The 20119-nt window shown below is 47.5% G+C and overlaps 1 protein-coding gene across 1 annotated transcript in view; it reads right to left on the reverse strand.

Annotated features, from left to right (window-relative positions):
* Window positions 1-18830, reverse strand: part of KCNRG (potassium channel regulator) — a 42664-nt gene extending 23834 nt beyond the window's left edge. Inside the window, exon 1 of the mRNA XM_069639813.1 lies at window positions 18163-18830. Within this exon, the coding sequence (XP_069495914.1) occupies window positions 18163-18770 (608 nt within the window). The 5' untranslated portion in view covers window positions 18771-18830. The remainder of the gene's footprint in view (window positions 1-18162) is intronic.
* Window positions 18831-20119: the final 1289 nt, after the last annotated feature.

Here is a 20119-nt window from a genome sequence, read left to right on the forward strand (position 1 = left end):
GGATGCAGGATGTTATGAACAATCACAATGCAATGCACAAAATGGATGCAAGAAGTAAAGCACACCCACCTAGATTCGATTTTAAAAAGCAACACAATGCAGTGCACAAAATGGATGCAAGATGTAAAGCACGCCCACCTAGATTTGATTTTAAAAAGGAACACAATGCAGTGCCCAAAATGGATGCAAGATGTAAAGCACACCCACCTAGATTTTATTTTAAAAAAGGAGCACAATGCAATGCACAAAATGGATGCAAGCTGTGAAGCACACCCGCCTAGATTTGATTAAAAAAAGAATTACAATGCACAAAATGGATGCAAGATGTTAAGCGCAATCACAATGCAGTGCACAAAATGGATGCAAGATGTAAAGCACACCCACGTAGATTCTATTTTAAAAAAGGATCACAATGCAGTGCACAAAATGGATGCAAGATGTTAAGCACAATCACAATGCAAAGAAATTGATCCACACAGGGATGCAAGAGGAAAAGGAGAATCACGACTTGAATGAATTTACGAATTGTAGAACAGAGTGCAGTGAGCAAAAGAGGTGGTCAATGGAAAAAGGCAGAATAGGATTGGCACAGTTACAGTTCAAGAGATAGCTGGAGGAGGCAATAGTCATCACTCACATTTGTGCAGAAAGGTGGGCCTGCGGTGTTGTGGGCCAAGTTCATGCAGGGGCAAGGCGTGCACAAGAGACTTCTGCATTGTTTGTAGAGGGGCAATGAGTTGGGGGCCCTTCCGAGCCCTGCCAGGCTCAGAGGCCTTACCTAGCAGGCCTTGGGATGTGGGCCGGCTAAAGTTTGCCGACTTTCCTGATTGGGCCCCTCTTCCTTCTTGGCTCCAATCAGATCGGGCCTTCCAACTGCAGGGCAAGCACTCCTGTGAGTGCAAGCTAGGGGGCGGCCATGATGGAATTGATGGGCAAGAATGGAGTCAGGAAGTGAAGGAACACGCTGCAGAACAATGGAGCGCTGAAATAAAGTGTTCAAATTGTTCTTTGCACCAAAAGACTTCTTTTTCTTTTTTTAATTAAAATTCACTTTTTTATTTGATGTCCGTTCCAGTGAGAAATGCGCTCTGTGTGCCTCTTATACAATGAGTATTTAAGACCACCATAAAAGCCCAACCGGGTTTACCTTGCGTGTGGTTGATCACACATCAACATGCGCATGGCTCTGCCAAACCCTTGCTCATGGCAGCAAGATTTCCAACTAGGGCCACAAAGTGGAGAGGGGCTGTTAGATTCTCTCTAGGCCTATCAGCAATGGGGGGCAAAACAGCCCAGTTCACCAGAGGTATTCAACGAGACAAAGGGTCTTGTAACAGGACAAAAGGTGCATTCCCCAACCAATTTACTTTTTAAAGTAGGCACAAGTGAAGTACCTTGGAAATGGTGCCATAAAGCCTACACTACCCATCCCTTTGCTACTGGAATGGAATGTCCAGATGTTCACAAAATGCTGGAAAAGCAAATTCAGAGAAAGCTGGAATAGATTACACCTAACCCTTAGTTACATGGATAAGAGGAGACAGAGAATCTGGATTCATTCATGAATTGGTTGGCCGAATAGCTGGAAGGAAAGTCGACCAAAGAACATTAAGCAAAGACACCACTAGTGGAAAAGTGAACACCTGGCAAACCAGAAAGGCCAAGATAGTCTCGCTCCTGCACTTCAATACTTAAATGTACAAAGATGCAGTCACTAAGGGGTGGGGAGGATGATAAGGTACCTCAAAACAATGTAAAAGGAATGTCTCTTCGTGTGTTAGAAAACAGGCAAGAATGTGTTGAATATTGTTTTTCAGGCTATATTCCAACAGGGAAAATAAGAAGGAGCTTTGAGCAATGGAGGAAGAGCAGGAAGTCAGAGAGCAGTTGGCAAGAACGCAGGAGGAGGAGGCACACTGCAACTGCCCATAGTATCTAGATGCCATTAGTTCTTTGAGGATTGGAACCCGGACTCGTAGCCAGCTATTGAGTGAAAAGGGATTATGTAGCCTTGCTCAGCAGCTGAGTATGAGGGAGAAGCCCTAGCCTGTGATAATGGAAAGAGTTGGCAGAGTGAAGGACAAAGCCTGGTATATCTACCCGGCAGAGAGTAGTCAGCCCTCATGCTTGACTGTAATCAACTGGTGGGGGCCAGCTGGCAACAACAATTGAGAGGCTAAGTGCCCAGGTTGCACCCATAGGAGCACTAATGCATGCTGGGACGTTGAGTACATGCCAAATGGACCTCTGGCCAAAAAGATACCATGCAAGTGAGTAAGCAATGCAAATTGAGAGTCCCAGGAAGGAGAAACACACCCAAGCTGTATTAGAAAAGTACTTCTGCGGGGGGCGCTGTTCCGCGACAAGATGGCCGCTTAGAAGAGGAGCTCCTCTCCGGAATTAATCTTGCAGTAATAAACTCCTGTTTCCAGCCCACATTGTGCTGTTCTAATTAGCGGCGCCGCTCCTGCAATTGACGCTGCACCCACGGGCGAAGTCCCGACTAAAATCGGACTTTCTAACCCTGAGAAACCTGGCAGCTCCTGGCGCCGCGGCTCCGCAAGTACCTGCGCGAGTGCCGCGGCTCCTCGGCTACGTCGGGCCCGGCGGCAGGCTGAACCTCATATCCTTGACGGCGGCGTCCCAGCTGACAAGTGGCGTCCTAGAACGGCCCCCGGGCCTGGGTGAACATCAGCGGTGGGACCTAGCCCTCGGATCTCCCCCCCACCTCGTATCCTGCAGCTGCGGCGTACCGGCCTTCCCTGCAAACCTGCGGCCGAGGTCCATTGCCGGCCTACTCCAGCGGAGAGCATACACCAGCGGAGGACCACGAACCCCTGACAAGGATCCTGTGGCGGCCCGGCGACCGAAGGTGCTCCCCCGTTGACTCTGGTCATACTCCTGAAGGTGGGTGCTGTGTGGGGCCCAGCCTCAGGCTGTCATCGCGGTTGCCCTATTCTGCAAAGGCCCGGCGCGGCGGTATCTCTCCTATCCCAGGGCACCCATTGCCTGCGGCCGGGCATTGGGAGGCGGCGGTGAGTGGGAGCCCATCCCACATCAGGGGCCCGCTCAGACGCCATCCGGCCATCCGCCAGTCCTGCAGGGCCCCCCCTGAGCCGCGTACTATATACTGGGGGCCTCAGCGACGCCCTGACTTGCGCTCGAATCTGGGAGGCCGCGATACACTCTTGGTAGACTAGCGGATGTGAACGACTAACTCATCCGTCGTTACCCTTAAGCGGCCTGGGGCACCCGATGTCTGCCCACACACCCCACCCTCGCCTGCCGCCGGGCTGCGTGTCCCACGAGACACATTGACTTGAGGTGGTCATGGACCTAAACACTTTCCTCCGGTTGCGAGTCCTACCCTCCCTTTGCACATATTTCAACGGACCCCCGCAGCACGGTCCCCTTGCGCCGGAGGGCCCCTGCCCGACTTTAACTGCAAGTTCACCACGCCGGCAAAGACCCTGGGCAAAGCCAGGAAAACGGGCCTGATGGATTCCTTCACAAACTCGCAGGCTTCACCCGAGGGCCCGGATCCTCAATCCTCTACTTCGCCCTTCGATGCAGAAGACACAAATTTCGATCACTTATTGACAACTGTTCAGAATGGATTCCTTGCAATAAACGTTAAGCTTGATGACATCGTCTCAACGATAGGTTCTCTGAAAACGCACCTGGACAGGGAAAGTGCTAGAATTACAGACACTGAAACTAGAATTGGTGCAAGTGAGGATTCCACTAGGCAAAACACCCAGGACATTGCACAAATTAGAGGGGAAATGAGCAAGCTCTGTGACAAGTGCGATGATTTGGAATCCCGTTCCAGACGAAACAACATCCGTATAGTCGGCCTCTCGGAGAACTTCTGCAAGGGCCCTATGGAAACACGCCTGGAGGACCTCTTGAGATCTCTCCTTGGGGAGGAGGCGTTCTCGCCCCAATTCCTTGTGGAGCGGACACATCGTTCAGCCGCCCCGCCACCCAGGCCGGGCGCGCCTCCCCGCACGGTGATAGCCAGATTGATGAACTACAGGGATAGGGATGTAATCCTCAAACTGGCGAGGGAGAAGGGTCCTCTCAGGTCCGGAACTGACAACATCCACATCTACCCGGACTTCTCTGCAGGGGTCCAGACCCAGAGACGGTCCTACGACACTGTCAAGCGTCAACTTCGAATGCGACAGGTTCCCTATGCTCTCCTTTTTCCGGCGAAGCTTCGCATCCAGCACGGGGGAAGAGCCCATTTTTTTCGAATCCACTGCAAATGCCCTCGCCTATGTGGAAGCCTCGATACCCCTTCCACCCGGGAGACGGGAGCCTGATCAAAATGATCTGCAACAACCCATCTGATCCGCCTCTTCAACACACTTGTATTAGCTTCAGGAGCGGCTAGCCCGCAGTGACATTTGAGAATACTGGAAACAGGACAGGAAAGGGGGATGACCTATGTCCCCCTCGTATTATAAAAACCGGATGAGTCGTGCCCGATTCGATGCAGAGTTGCTGGACTCGTCCCCTTCTTTGGGGAACACCCATACATTAGTCTTGGGGATCATCATCAAGTTGGGTATGATGGTGTGGGTGGGGGTGGGAACGGGTGATAGGGAATGGCTTCACTGTTTGGGAACCATGTCAACGCCAAGGGTAGCCCCTCCTGGGCGCCGGATAAGTTGTGTGGTTGACTTACCCAGGTTAAGACCTCAGGACGCCCCGGTTGGGCGCAAGGCACAAATGTTCATCGTTGTTTGTTGTTGCTGGTTTACTGATAAAATTGCACTCACGGGTTTGCTCGCTGACACTCTTTATAAGAATGCTTCTCCTAATGTTATCATGATGCACGAAAATGGCGCAAAACACTAATGTACCCAAGGGGCTTCAACTGAAACTAATCACTTGGAACATTCGAGGGTTAAACAATAGAGCGAAGGCTAGTAAGGTGGGTGCATATATTAACAGGCACCACCCACATATCGCATTGCTCCAGGAGACCCATGCATTGAAGGCCACACACGAAAGTATCCTCCGGCAATGGGGCAGCACAGGTATTACACGGAATATTCCTCTCAGAGCAGGGGGGTCATTACATTAATACACGCCTCATTGGGGTTCTCCACTGAAAAATGCAAGATAGATCCACAGGGTAGATATGTGGTGGTCTGGGGCACGTTGGCTGGAGTTAAACTTTTGTTAGTTAATACATACGGTCCGGATCTGGACGACCCAGAGTTCTACATACAGCTTCTTACAGTGATAGGCTTGACAACAGATTACTGGATCCTGTGGTGGGGGGAGATCTCAACACCATCCTCGACACTACACTGGATAGGTCCTCCAGTAGACCCAGACACCTCTCCAAAGCAGCGAACATTATTCGCCACGCCCAAGAGGAACTTGCCCTATCTGATGCTTGGAGGGGGACCCATCCCATTGACAGAAAATATACGTTCTTCTCTTCAGTCCATGACACTGAATCCAGAATAGATTATTGGCTCATTTCATCCCCCCTGGTTAACTGTGTCGAACGTTGTAAAATCCTCCCGCGCACACTCTCAGACCACTCTCCAGTCACCTTGGACATTTGGTTCCCCGATATAAACCGTCCAGCGCGACGATGGTTGATGTCCTCCAACATATTAAAAGATCCAAGTGTTGTAGATACCCTCCACGCTGACATGGAAGAATTCTTCCAGTTGAATAAAGGCTCTGTAGACAGGTGGGCGACGATATGGGAGACGTTTAAGGTATGGGTAAGGGGTAATTTGATGTCCAAGATGACTGGCCTCCTTAAAGCGGTCAGGACCCAACTGGACAATACAGAATCTCGCCTGCAAACACTAGAAACTGAATATAGTATGACCCAAGACAAACGTATCCTCTCAGACATTAGTGCATATCTCCAAACTTTCAGAGACCTGGCAACCAAAGAACAACAATACATGGCCATCCCAATCAGAGCACGCAGATACGGGGAGGGCAATAAAGCAGGCCATCATCTTGCCCGCATGCTACGTAGTGAGCGCACCCATTCTCCCATCATGAGCATCCTAACGGAGGATGGGACAGTCGCGAATGGAGAAAGCGAAATAAACCTCAAATTCTCGCATTACTACTCTGACCTGTATGCTAATCATGACAGTCGTACACAAAACAGTATACGGACATATCTGAGTGAGATTGACCTCCCCAAGCTGAGCCTGGAAGACAACTGGGCCCTCGAGCAACCCATAACAAGCGATGAAATTGCTGAGGCAATTAAATCGCTGTCCTCAGGTAAAACCCCGGGCCCAGACGGCCTGTCTGCCGAACTATACAAATCTTTTTGCACAATTCTGGCCCCGATACGTGCCGCAGTTTGGGAAGAGGCCATTGATGTTGGTTCACTCCCAGAATCCATGATGGAAGCGGTCATCACGGTACTTCTGAAACCCAGACGCCCAGCCCACAAACTCTCCTCATATTGCCCCCTGTCCTTGATCAACACTGATGCGAAAATATACGCAAAAGTACTGTCCACTAGACTACTCCCTAAGATGACAGCCCTGGTACATCCTGACCAATGTGGATTTATACCCACCAGATCCACGGCTCTAAACTTGCGCAGACTATTTTGCATACTGGCACAGATTAAACCAGAGGCGCAGGCTGTAGCCATTTCGTTGGACGCAGAGAAAGCGTTCGATTCGGTTTCATGGATATATATGTTTGAGGTTCTCCGCAAGTTCGGATTTGGCCCCTATCTGACAGGATGTGTCAGGCTACTCTACTCGTCGCCCAAAGCTAGAGTACTTACTAACCGAACTCTATCTGAACAGTTCTCGCTACACAGAGGAACTAGACAGGAGTGCCCCTTTTCTCCTATACTCTTTGCTCTGACGATTGAGCCGGTGGCGGCCACAGTCAGGGCCGAACAAGAGCTGAGAGGCATATATATGTCCGGGGCGTACCAAGCCATCTCACTGTACGCGGACGATGCACTGTTATATGTCCGGGAACCGGAGAAGAACCTGAGTCCCATACTGACCGTGATAGGCGACTTTACCTCATATTCAGGATACAAGATTAACACTGCCAAATCTGATATTTTTCCTTTGACTGCCGCCACTACTTGCCCCACAAACACACACGGCCTCACATGGGCACCTGACCACGTCAGATACTTGGGAATCCTGGTCTGCCGGGATAGTACCTCCCTTTATGTTGAAAACCACGTGGCTACTTTGCAAACCATATACTCGAAACTTCAAATCTGGGCTAAGCTATTTCCCTAGCTGGCCGTATTGCAGTGCTCAAGATGACAGTACTCCCTAAGCTCCTCTACGTCTTTTGTAACGTCCCTATTTGGCCGGGAAGACCCTTCTTCGATAACCTCTGATCCATGGCTATCACCTTCGTCTGGAAGGGGGGGGGGGCAAGCAGAATCAGTTGGACCAAGTAAGTCGAATGCTATGAAAAGGGTGGCTTTGCGGCTCCCGACTTCGAGCTCTATTATTATGCAGCACAGGCACATTATGCAAAATTCTGGCAAGACCCCTCGGATACAACACCACATATACCTATTGAGCGACATTCATTTCGCCCAACAGACTTGCGTTCAATCATATTCACGAAAAAGTATAGAGATAGCTGCAAGTTTGATCCTACCTCTTGTACAATTGTGGCATGGGCGGCGATTGGCAAGCGACTTCAGATAGACAACCCCTATGACTCGCAAGCTCCCCTCTGGAATTTCCCTGGGATTACACCTACCTATGATACTGACATCCAGAAGAGCTGGCTCCCGAATTATGAACTCACCATGAAAACCATGTTCCCGAACGGTAAATTCATTACCCCTGAGGACTTCACAGAATCGGTTGGCGGAAACCAACTGCTCACCCTTCAGTTCCATCGCATGAAAGCGGCGTTCAAGAAACGCTGGCCCACATTTCAAGATGAGCCCCCCGACCATGCATGTTACCAATCATTGTACTCTCAGGCAGGCACAGGAATATCCAAACTATATAACATTATTCAGACACATACGGAAACTCAAAACACCATTAGGACATCATGGGAAGAGGACATGGGCACTGCTATTGATGCGGGGAAATGGACTAGATACTGTCTCCTATCGAAATAAATTTCATTGAATACAGGTCTGAGACTAATACAATTCAAGATACTGAATAAATTACACTTCACCCCGGTAAAAATGGCAAAATTCTATGTCACCTCATCTGATAACTGTTCAAAATGCCTGGCTCCAGGCGCTAACTCCTTTCACATGTACTGGGCTTGCCCCCATGTAGCGGAATTCTGGCGCATGGTGGCTAACATCCTAGAGGAGATCACACAAATTCTGGCAGTCCTTAACCCTCCGAAATACTTGTTCGGGGACATCGGTAAAGTCCCCGAAAAAATCAGGAGACTGTTCAATGTGGCATGCGCAGTCGCAAAGAAATGCATCCTCCAGAAATGGAAGAGCGCACAGGCACCAACGGTAGATCAGTTCCTCTCTGCACTGGTTTACGTAAATGAATGCGAAGAAAACTGTGGAAACGATACCCTCTCCATGTAAACCGAAAGACATTTGGGCACCATTCAGGGCGTACCTAACTGAAACATGTCCCGATACAGAAAATTCTGATGATGAAAGTGTGAACTAAATGTAAACTCTTCGTGGTTCTACATATGAGAATCTATCCCCTATTAGTTGCATTGTGTCTACTGTACCCATGACAATAACGGCCTGACGTATAACATCAGCTTGATAAAATCTGTACGATTATGAAATGCATAACATACTTGTAACTTGCATGGAAATTGGAGGTGAGTGTATCGTGATGTGCAACCCAAAAATAAAGTTTATAAAAAAAATTTTTTTTAAAAGTACTTCTGCATGTTGGGACAGTGAGTCAATGCCAAAGCGATCCTGACTTGATGATTCCCCACTCCAATGCATGTGTTTAAAGGGCCGGGATTTCAAGGTCAGTGAGCCCCATGGTTCACGAGAGGACAGACAACAGTGGACGTAGTCCCCTATTATTTTTAGAGCGGGGATTCCATCCGTTTTATGCCTGAGGAAGGGACAGTGGAAACACAGGAATTGTTCATTACTGTCGGATCAGACCATTAATGAATAGAGTATATGAGACTCATATGAGTCATTTGAGACTCATATACTCTATTCATTAATGGTCTGACCCGACAGAAACTGTAGACAGACAGTGAAGGAATGTTGAAAGGTAAGAGAAGGGTAGACACCTTTATGACAGAGAGATGGATATAAACGTAATGAAATCTGTGTGATGAAAGAGAGGAAGGTGGCCAAGTGTAAGAAATTGTTTCAGGGGTCAAAAGCGGCAATATAAGTACCACCATGGGTATAAAATAAGAGAGAAAAAGGACTGGAAGCGAAAGGCGATTCAGAATGGAAAACGAATGGGATAGAACTCTTAATGTGCAATAAGAAAGGGAAATTATCACAAGGGATTCAAGATGTATTATGCAAGCGAAAAAATACAATTTAAAGCGAATGGGTGATGGGAGAGATGAACGAATATAACTCGCATCAAATAAGCAATGGAAAAGAGGATGGAAGAAATGAATGCTGGGGAGAGGAAGCTATGAAAGTGAAAGGCAATGCATGATGTAGTTGTTTTTAAGTGGATGAATGTGCACATGGAATGAGGGCCCCAGACTCAAGTGACAGATAATGTGCAATGATAAAGGTATGTTCAGATTACCTGCCGGTAATTATAATTTCTCTTCTTTGTACCAGTCAACACAACATGTGGTGCCCTGTTTCCACAGAACCTTCGGTCAAGCAGAGTAGCCAAGAAAAACTATTTTTAAGAAGCCCTTCCCCAACAGTACACATATTGTTGCACTTACAGTCAGGCTCCTTCTGCACATAGAAAGCACAATCAGAAGCAAAGGCTGGCAGTGGTAGGGAAGGGTGGTCGGAAGAGCACTGAAACAAATAAAAGCAGAAATACAAGAGGGTAGAGTCAAAGGCCTCCCTGGCCAAAAGCGTGACAGGGGGGCAACAGGGCCTTGCAAAAATCACTGTAGGGTACAAAAACAGTAGAGATTTATTTTAACATGAAGACATATTTACAGAGTTTTCGTATGCCGTAGCACAAGGCATATGCATACTAAAGTACATTTGTAGTCTGCATAATAGTGGGTTAGTACATGTAGTGACAGTCTATTTCATGTATTGTTTGACATCACAATACATTAACATTGTCAATGTTAATTGTGCTACGGCACACGAAAACTCTGTAAATATGTCTTCATGTTAAAATAAATCTCTACTGTTTTTGTACCCTACGGTGATTTCTTTTTCGAGCTAGTAGTTACCTAGGTCTTTTGCAAGGCCCTGTTGACCCCCTGTCACGCTTTTGGCCAGGGAAGCCTTTGACTCTACCCTCTTGTATTTCTGTATTTCTCAACCCTCCAGAGTCAGGCCCCCAAAAAAAGAGGGTTCGTCCATACCTTTTTTCTTCTTTTTACAAATAAAAGCAGGACTCAGAGTAATTAAAAGGACAGTTAAGTACTCGGGACATTACCCCCTTTGTCCCCCTTTGTCCCTCTTCCTCCTCCCAGCCCGTACAACATGAGAATGTGCCAGGCACTAAGCCGTTGCTAGTATACAGACACAGGGAAAAGCCAATGCTGAAACAGTTCACTTTAAAAAGAATACAACACAAAAACAATAATGCAGTTGAGTACACTAGAGGCGTGCCACAATTTGCCAAATTCAGAAGCTGCAACAAGAATACTGGATGCTTCACAAACATAGAAGGGGAACTAGTGCTCCAGATGAGATTTTGAGCTGGGAGCATTTGACTCATTATTTTTAAAGTTGGAAGTAAAATTATATTTGAGGCAGAAAAAAGTAAGCCAGATTACCAGTGGGATCATTTTATAAGCAAGTGAAACACCTTCCACCTCATTGACACAGACACCTTCATCACCATTACTACCAAAACAAAACCTGCACACTTCCTGGATGATGCATGCCCACCTCAAGCCACATTCAAATGAATGATCAACCTTGCTCTCAACTTGCTCAATATCATCAACTCCTGCCTTCTCCTCTGCTTCCAAAACAGGGCAAAACACACCACTCCTCAGGAAACCATCTCTCGAGCCCACACTCCCTGAAAATGACTGCCACATGATTATCCTGTCATAGCTCGCCAGAATCATGGTATGCTTTGTGACATCTTGACTACACAACTGCAACAATACATCACCACAAACAACCTACTCAACCCCTTTCAATCTGGCTTTCGACCTGGACACAGCACTGAGACTGCAACACTTCATATCCCCGAAGACTTCCACAACAACCCCGACAAAGGACACACAGCACAACACATACTCCTCTTTGCAGCCTTCAACACCATCAACCACACTGTTACTCAACATCCTATCCCACAAGATGAAACTCTCAGGCCCCGTCCTCGATTGGTTCACCTCCTTCCTTACTGACAGGACACACTTTGTCTCGATGCCCTGATTTTCAATCAGACCCCACCCCAGTCAAGTATGGGCTCCCGCAAGGCTCCTCCCGATCTATGCTCCTTTTCAACCTAAATGTTGATTTGCTTGGACAGACCCTTAGCAAACACAACATCAATTTCTGCCAGTACGCAGATAACATGCAAATATACTTCCAAATCTCATCCCCCTCACAACCGTACATCCTCAAAAGCAGTCTCTGCAACATCACCACCTAGAAAGCCACCCACTTCCTCAAGCAGAACCCTTCCTTCCAAAATGGAATACCTTCTCATCTGCCCTACCAGACAACAACCAAAGACCTCACCACGGCCAACCCACACATATCACTCTCCACTCTGGTCAAATCCCTTGTCTTAACCATCGACCCCCACCTTTCCTTCAAACACCACATAGCTGCTATCACAAAAACATGCAGTCAACAAGTACACTGGCTACGAAAGATCAGACACAGCCTTCCTCCTGATGATTTCTACAAGGCAGTCCAAGTACTGGTTCTGTCTAAGTTGGTCTACGGCAAAGCTTTCCTACCTGGACTCCCCAGCGGCACACTTGCCCCCCTGAAAGCCATACAAAACGTAGCAGCCAGACTCATCCTACATCTACTAAAACATTCACACGTCACCCCAGCTCTATTGACTCCCCATACCTCAAAGAATTGCCTTCAAAGGACTCTTGCATTGTTTTCAAAGCCATCCACTACAAAACCCCATCTTACCTTCTCAACAAACTCAAACCTATCACCCACACAAACAGCAGACAGGCAAGCCAGCATCTCCTACACATTCCCCTCTGCAGACTAACATGCACACAAAAGCATGCATTTACCCACTGGGCATCCAGGGCATAGAACAACCTGCTTCTTCACATCCACACTGCACCCTGCATCACCACTTTCAGAAAGAGCCTCAAAACATACCTGTTCCCCCACCCACACATAGACAAACCCCTATGCGCAATCGGCATTTATTGCATCCTCATCTTCCACCTTTGGTATGTGGATCATATTTTTTCCACATTCACTTTTTCTCAGGTATGGTATCGAACACTCCATGCCTCTAGGAAGCTCTTTCATCTCTATGTTGCTGTGTTCCAAAATGTGATCATTTTAGTGTAAGACCGGAGCATGAGTCCTACAATTCACAACTGGTGCGTGCCTCCAATGATCACAGTCACAGCCTTGTATGTTTACTGGCTGTAAGAGCCGATCCACACCCTCATGCTCTGTTACTAACATTCAAGGAGCCGCCAAAGGAAAAACAGGTCTACATCTGCAATCAAGGTTTTCAGCCACAGCAATCCCCCAGTATTTTGACATGAAGTGGCTGGAATCGGCTCCTGTAGCATGTGAAGAGAAAACTCTATCCATCTGCTACCCTGCCGATTAGCAAACATCCCGTGCAGGGAAAGTGCCAGATTTCAACGGAACATGGTGAAAGTTATCCACCCAGATTCCGTTTCCAGGAAAACGAAAGTCCATGCCAGCAATAAAATGTGAGACACGCAGAAGCGGGCAACAGCAGTGGTTGGTGGGCGCATGATCAGCCGTTCCCAGTGCTCGAAGACTAACGTCTGAGCTCCGATGGGGAGTCTCATTTTTTTCCCCTCTGTTTAGGATTACAAGCACAAAGAAATGAACAAGCCTGGTCTGTCAAATAGCTGTTTTAGAAGAACATTTCAAACGGGAAGATGGCTCCAAACAGAGCAATAAGTGGATAACTGGGAGTGACTATGATGTGTGGCATGTCCTCTAGGAAGTGTGAGTGGTGGATGATTGGAAATGGGAAGGTTGCATAACAAGCATTCTGTGAAACAAGCACTAGAAGTAGATGATCCCATCATGCATTTTCTTTCACTGTGTTTCTTGAAGTCACGATCAAGGCCGGCACTAGGCATGGGCAGTCTGTGCCATAGCCCAGGGTCACGCGCTCATGGAGGCCCTGCAGCAACCAGCAGGCAGGTGTAAACGAAGCAAAACAGATTTATTCCAGAGGGGCTGTGCCGCTTTCATGTACTGGGCTCTTTTTCTGCCAGTCCTAGTAAGGCTGTGCAGTGACCTCCCAATCCCAATGTGACGGTTTAGAGGAAAATAACCCCCACTGGGGTCCTCATGAATACATAACTTCTTATCACTCTATGTTTTGTAGCAACATTTCTAGTGGAAGATATTTACAAGTGACTGTTTGTTTAAGTAACCCTCATTTTGGACAAGAGTTCTAAACTTTACAGCGACAAGAACTACAAATGTAGCATTTGGTTTCTAAAGCATGAACAAAGTACCAGTCAGCTGCCTAAATCTATACCTTTTGCAAAACAATTAACAGGTATCAAACAAAATCTTTTAAGTGATCCCCCTTATTGTCATGTGTTCTCATTGGACACACCAAAACAATTTAGAATGTCACATTTTCCTCACATCATTTATGAAGCATGCCTTCATCAATGAAAAACAAACAGGTTGCCTTTTCACACATTATCTTTTGTTGTGAGCCTAAGTCTTGAAAAATCATGTACATAACTGACAGACATATTGTTCCCCCTTCCGGTGAATTGCATTCTAGTATTTGTAGTCTTCCATTAAAGAGGGTGGAAAATAGTACTACAGTTGAACTCTTTTAGCTTAACATAGTTCTGTTGGGATTTAGATATTTGTACGAGTACTTTATTATGATGTGCACTTTCCAAATTATCTTTATGAAAACAGGGTATTGTTGAATGCAAACATGGGGGATTTAGAAGGTGAAAGGATGAGAGAGCAAGTGAGGCATGGTGATTTGCCAGGATATGGGAGATGAGATAGCTGGGTTGGAGACCAGAGAGTTTGCTTTCCCTCGACCTGGCCATTTGAAGACCTGTGAAATGGCGGGCCCCCACTGCCTAGAGACCTACCAGGTATATAGGCTCTAAGTCGATCGCACTACAATGCAATCCTGTCCTGCAGTGGAGACACATTGCCCTGTTTGCCCCAAGCCCAATCCCTGCCCTAAAGTCCTAAGAACGTGCTGTCACATGTAGCTCATGCACGGCTTCATTTTAAATGGGGCAAAGCAGGAGATGGGAACCGTACAGGTGTCATGCTTTTATGCCTCCATTTGCTGTCTGCCGCATTTCTGAGCAGTGACGAGGCTGAGAAGGGACACATACTGGAGAAAGGATCTCTGCCATGCTGGGCTCCTCCATCCTGTCAGATCATTTAGTTTCTCATGCATGTGCAAAACTAAATGGATTCCAATGGACCCCGTCTCCATTTGGCAACCGCTAAAATCAGATGGATAGCATAGGAATCCTTTGGTACACACGGTCTACAAAATGTAATTTGCTGACGGCATTTACTTGTTCGTGAGATGGAGAGGAAAATGAAAGAGTAAAAGCGAGTGCACCTCCCTTTACACTTTCCTTTTCCCCCCTCTCTTGTGAATGTTTAGAATTGCATGCAGGGGACCCACCTGCACGTAAATGCTAACGCTGGTGGGCCCCTGCATGCAATTACAGTGTTTTCAAAATGGGGGCATTTACATTTTGAAAATAACATGAAGCATTGTTTGGAGATTCATTCCTTTTGATAGGAAAAATATTCATGATCCGTAGCTTGTAAGTTAAAAGCATATGGATAATTTGGACAAAATGGCCACACATATACACCATAAAGCAATCACGAAACAGCTGTAAAAGCAACATTTTAGTTCAGTTAGCAAAACACAATCATATGTTTGGCCCTGCCTTCCACAGTCAGTTATTCAGAGCTCTTGTGTTTCCCGTGGCTATGCGTGAGAAGCAAGGCCATCCAGTCCTGTTTTTCCATTTTGGATTCTGGGACTTGTAGTTTTTTTTCTTTTCCATTTCACATTTAAATAAAGTATAAGTACCCGAATTCCCAGCACAAACAGGACTGAATGGCCTTCTTGCAGATGGCCACGTGAAACCTGAGAGCTCTAGGTGTTGTTTTCAAACCAAAGTTGCAAAAAGACTGGTCACAAGCAGAATTTCAACCAGTTTCAGCTTCGAAGATGTGTATTCAAGTGCCTGAGTGAAGACTGGTTTCAAATCCCAGCTTTGCCACTTAATCAAAGTGTGCGCTCCTGGCCAAATTGCTTTATCTCACTGAGGCGTATCTGCCAAAATGAGAAGTCCTTGAAACGAATTCAGCTCACACTGATCCCTACTAAAAAGCATCCCTGTGATACTGTCACGTACAATAATAGTGATCATATAACAGACATCACCAGAGGCAGAAATACACCGAAAAAAATAGTGGAACTGTGGTTTTGGCAAGGGAGAGGGTAGGCGGAAGCATAGTGCAACATGTAACAAGGTGTTGCAGCCGGGGCATTGCAATAGTCTAAGTGACTTGTAACTAAGGCTCCTATTACAACTTTACATTTGCACAGGGGCATGAATGGGCAAATCCGCAAAATGAATGGTGAATATGGCTGTAAAAAGTAGAGGAACGGTAAATAGAAAAAAATAAAAGTAGTGGAACAACATTCCTGAACGTTCCCGCTCACTTTGATCACTGCACATCACAAAGCCGAGCTCTCAATTTTCCCGTAGCCATGGGTGAGAAGGCCACTGAGTCCTGGTTTTCCATGGAATTCTGGGATTTGTAGTTTCCCTAAATTTCATGTGGAAACTAAAAACCTTCAAGTTTCAGAATCCAAAAGGGAAAAACAGGGACTGGATGGCCTTCTCATGCATGGCCACAAGAAACTTGAGAGCTCCGAGAAAGTTTGTGTCTTTGCTTACTCCTGGAAACTTCTCTAAATGCAACTTCCCATGATCCCCTTTAGTATTTAAGACTTATTGGGGGCTCCACAAATCTTTTGCTGCCCTGGTTCCAAACATCCAAGGGCTGGTCCCACCTGTTATTGATAGAACAGTTGTAAAACCAGTGCTTTAAATGGGTCGGTCCTGTCCGGCCCTCAGTACCTGCCCTTCATATTTTTCCCAACAGGGAGGACCGGTATTTCTCCAAATGAAAATACAGTACCGGTAATCCACTATGTGACCGCGAGCAACATGTTTACATTTTAGAAAATGTTGCCGAAGGCAGTGTAAATCTTTCCCTCTCTCCCATGCCGTGTCCCACCTTTTGTCTTACTCCTCCCAACACTGAATAAGAAAAGACAGCCACAATATGTGCCTGTTAGAGCTGTCTTCTAACCTAACAGCACACACCTCCCACTTCACCCCTTCTATGAACGAAGAGGGCTGGGGGAAGGTTCTCAGTGGCGTAGCCAGCATGGTCTAACAAGTGGGGCCTGAAGCTAATGTACTTGGGCCCACCGCAGGGACATTAACATCTGTAAATGCCCACTCAGCGCTGCAGGGTGGGCATTTACAGATTTTGGGTGGGCCTTGCCTGCTCAGGCCCTACTCTGTCTACCGCTCTGTAGGTTCTCACAAAACGTTCCCGTCCATTTTCTGTGAAGGATAATCTCCATAGCTAGAACAATGAACGGGGCTACACCCAAAATATATATATGTCTCTTTAAAGGTCTATATTGCATTTTATTTGTGTAGCTACTTCACCTCTGATTACAAGAGAGACTGGCACAGATAGCGTATGATTGGAGGAAGAGAAAGAGAGGGTGGAAGTATCTGGGAAGAGAAGGGAAAAGTTAAAGAAAATTGACATAGACTGGCAGACAACTCTTATATTTATATAGACAATAGAAAGGTGCGGGTGGATAGAGCGAGTCAAACGGAAGGGACACGAATGAAGAGGGCAGCAAATATGGAGAGAAACAAGTGTGATCACAACTAGAGCCAGCTAGAGGTTAGACAAATGGAGAGAGGGAGATGCAGAGAGGCAAAGAGTGGGGACAAAATGCAGACACAGATGGAGAATGTGAGAATAAAAAAAAACAAATGACAGACTAAGTAACTATGATCTTGCACTATTAACTTTGCCCTGATCCCGGATATTCAATAGACCAAGACTTTCGTAAAAACCTGTTACTGCAATGGTCCATTTAATGTTCTCTCCGCTCATCAAATTGTTCCATTTCCCCTCTTCATCCTCAGAATGGTATATTGCCCTCAGTAAAGTGTAGCGGTTTGAAGATAAGTTATACACCTGTCTTCAGTGATGCGGTCACCCTGTGTCCCCCAGCCGGTTTTAATGGGGATTGTGAGATGGTATCGGTGGCCTTTCTCTTTCAACACCTTCTTCGCCCATAGATCATAGTTACTTAGTCTGTGATTGATGGACGGTCTTGAGAGATGGCTGCTGATGGGGTTTAGAGAGTGAAAGAGATGGAAACACGATTGGAGTGCAGGAAGGGGAGGGTGAGGAGAGAGGTCAATAGAAAGTGATACAAATCGAGAGTGAGAAAGAGCGAGACACCCATAGGAAGTACGACAAATGGATATTTACGCAAACGGATGGGTAGCCAGAGTAAGATTAATAAAAAATGTTTGGGAAGTCGCGGGCGTCACGAGAGCAACCCCCTAATTAAAGCCTAGGATGGTGAGTACCTGCACTTCTTTTTTTCAATTAAAGCACTGAACAAAACCCAGCAATGTGCAAAAAATGCAGTCAAAGTGCCTTGTCCTCTGTACTAAAAATGAAGGTGTGTTAACAGGGGTTCTTTGAGTGAAAGGAGAGAATAGGGAATAATATATTATTCAGCACGTTGTTTATACCTCGCCCCAAACTGTTCCCCCGGGGCCGGGAAGTCGGTTCCACACTGGAAGACCAAGTCGTGGTGGGAGGGCCTCTGCAGGGGCACCGGTACCAGTGGCCGCTGGGGGGCAGCCCACACCGCTCCGTCAGACTGCTGAGGCGGCTCCGAGACAAATAGCACTATCCGGGCACCGAGCGCCTCTGCTGTGCCGCTTTGTGAGCAGAAGAGGCGGAAATAGCCGCGCCCCTCCTGCAGCAGGAATCGCAGCTCCAGCAGCTCTGCCCGCGGCCGCAACCTGCCTTCGGGAGCCAGCAGGTCCGCCAGGGCGGGCAGCCCGTAGAATTCGGCCTCCCTCTGCAAACGCTGGTAGTCGCGGAAGCCGCTGGGCAGGCAGAGCTGCTCGCCATTGCGCAGGTAGTCTAGGACCAAGGCGAAGAGCCCCCCGTCCCGGTCCAGGAAGAAATGGCCGCCCCCCAGCGGTTTTAGCTCGCCGTCTGCCACGCCGTCCACCATGCGGGCCAGACGGGAGTCCGGGACCCGGCGCAGGGTGGAGGGCAGAGTGCTGAACTGCTGGCCGCCCACGTTCAGGGTGACCGGCTGCTCGGGCCCACCATTGCCCCTGCTCATCGTGCTGCTGGCCGACGACCCCACTCTACTGGGCCTGCTGCCTGCTGTAGATGCACTGCACCCGCCAAACACTCCCAGGCAACCACCGACAGAAAGCAAATACAACACGGGATGTTTGTAGTCGGCCTGATTGTTGCTTGGGAACTTTTCAACACTTCCCAAACAGCAATGACCTGTTCCGGAGAATGCTAGATTGCCAGATTTACCACTTCAAATAATATATCGTTTTTTTTAACCTTTTAATCATTTGATTCACTTCGGCTTCTGAAGCATACTATTTATGGTGTCCCGTGATTTTACCTAAAATGTTTTTCCGGTTCATTTTTTTAACCGAAACAAATCTATTAAAAAAAAACACTGCTTTAAAATATACATTTTCCCAAAGAACTGACAAACCGCCAGTCGTCGTGGAGCACTCTCCTTCCAGTGCGTTGTAAACTCAGACCAGAACGCCAGTTTAGTTCACATTTCTTCTTTAGGCTGAGTAGTGTGGGTTCCCCCCTGCTATTGCCTCTGTTGTGATGAGCCCTGCCCCCTGAATGAATGCACAACAGCTCTGTTTGTGTGGAAAATAAAAAGTGGCCGTAGGCCTTTTATTATATACAAATGATGGCACTGTACACTGGTTATGACTGCTGTACAGTAAAATAACACTTTTTTGGGCCCCTCGTGTCCAGGGGTTGGGATGCCCCCATTCCTTTGGCCTCCCTTCCGATGTCCTGTGGCATCCTTTCCTGGACACGTGCCGCCGCCGCCTACGACTTTTTCTTTTTCTACCGTGTACCGTCAGAAGTACTCGGCGTTCCTGTTCCGGTTTTCTTCTTTTCTTTCTTGTAGGGTGGGTTGGGTGGAAAACGAAACCTTTTCCGCTTTTAACCAGGGGCTGGGAGCTTACCCGAGTGAGGTGAGCTCCTACCTGGTTGTGTTTTGCTCCTTCTTCACTGGGGTATTTATACCCCCTCCACCTTTTGTTGTGGTGATTTTTGGGCCGCCGGTGTCCCTTCCTGTCCCCCCACCCCCCTGATACTTTCGCACCTTGCTCTACCCTCCTTGTGTCTCCGTTTGTTTGCTCCGCGGGTGGGGGCGCCGCTCTGGCTGCCCCTCCCTTCTGTTTTCCCGCCTGTTGGGAGGATCCCCCACCCTGCGCCTAACCCCCCAGGCCCTCCATCGTGCCGCACGTTGTGCAGCACGGGGCCTGGGGCATAGGCTGAGTAGTGTGGGTTCCCCCCTGCTATTGCCTCTGTTGTGATGAGCCCTGCCCCCTGAATGAATGCACAACAGCTCTGTTTGTGTGGAAAATAAAAAGTGGCCGTAGGCCTTTTATTATATACAAATGATGGCACTGTACA

This window comes from Ambystoma mexicanum, chromosome 7q, assembly GCF_040938575.1.
Source record: "Ambystoma mexicanum isolate Mex_15411 chromosome 7q, UKY_AmexF1_1, whole genome shotgun sequence".
Classification (NCBI taxonomy): domain Eukaryota; kingdom Metazoa; phylum Chordata; class Amphibia; order Caudata; family Ambystomatidae; genus Ambystoma; species Ambystoma mexicanum.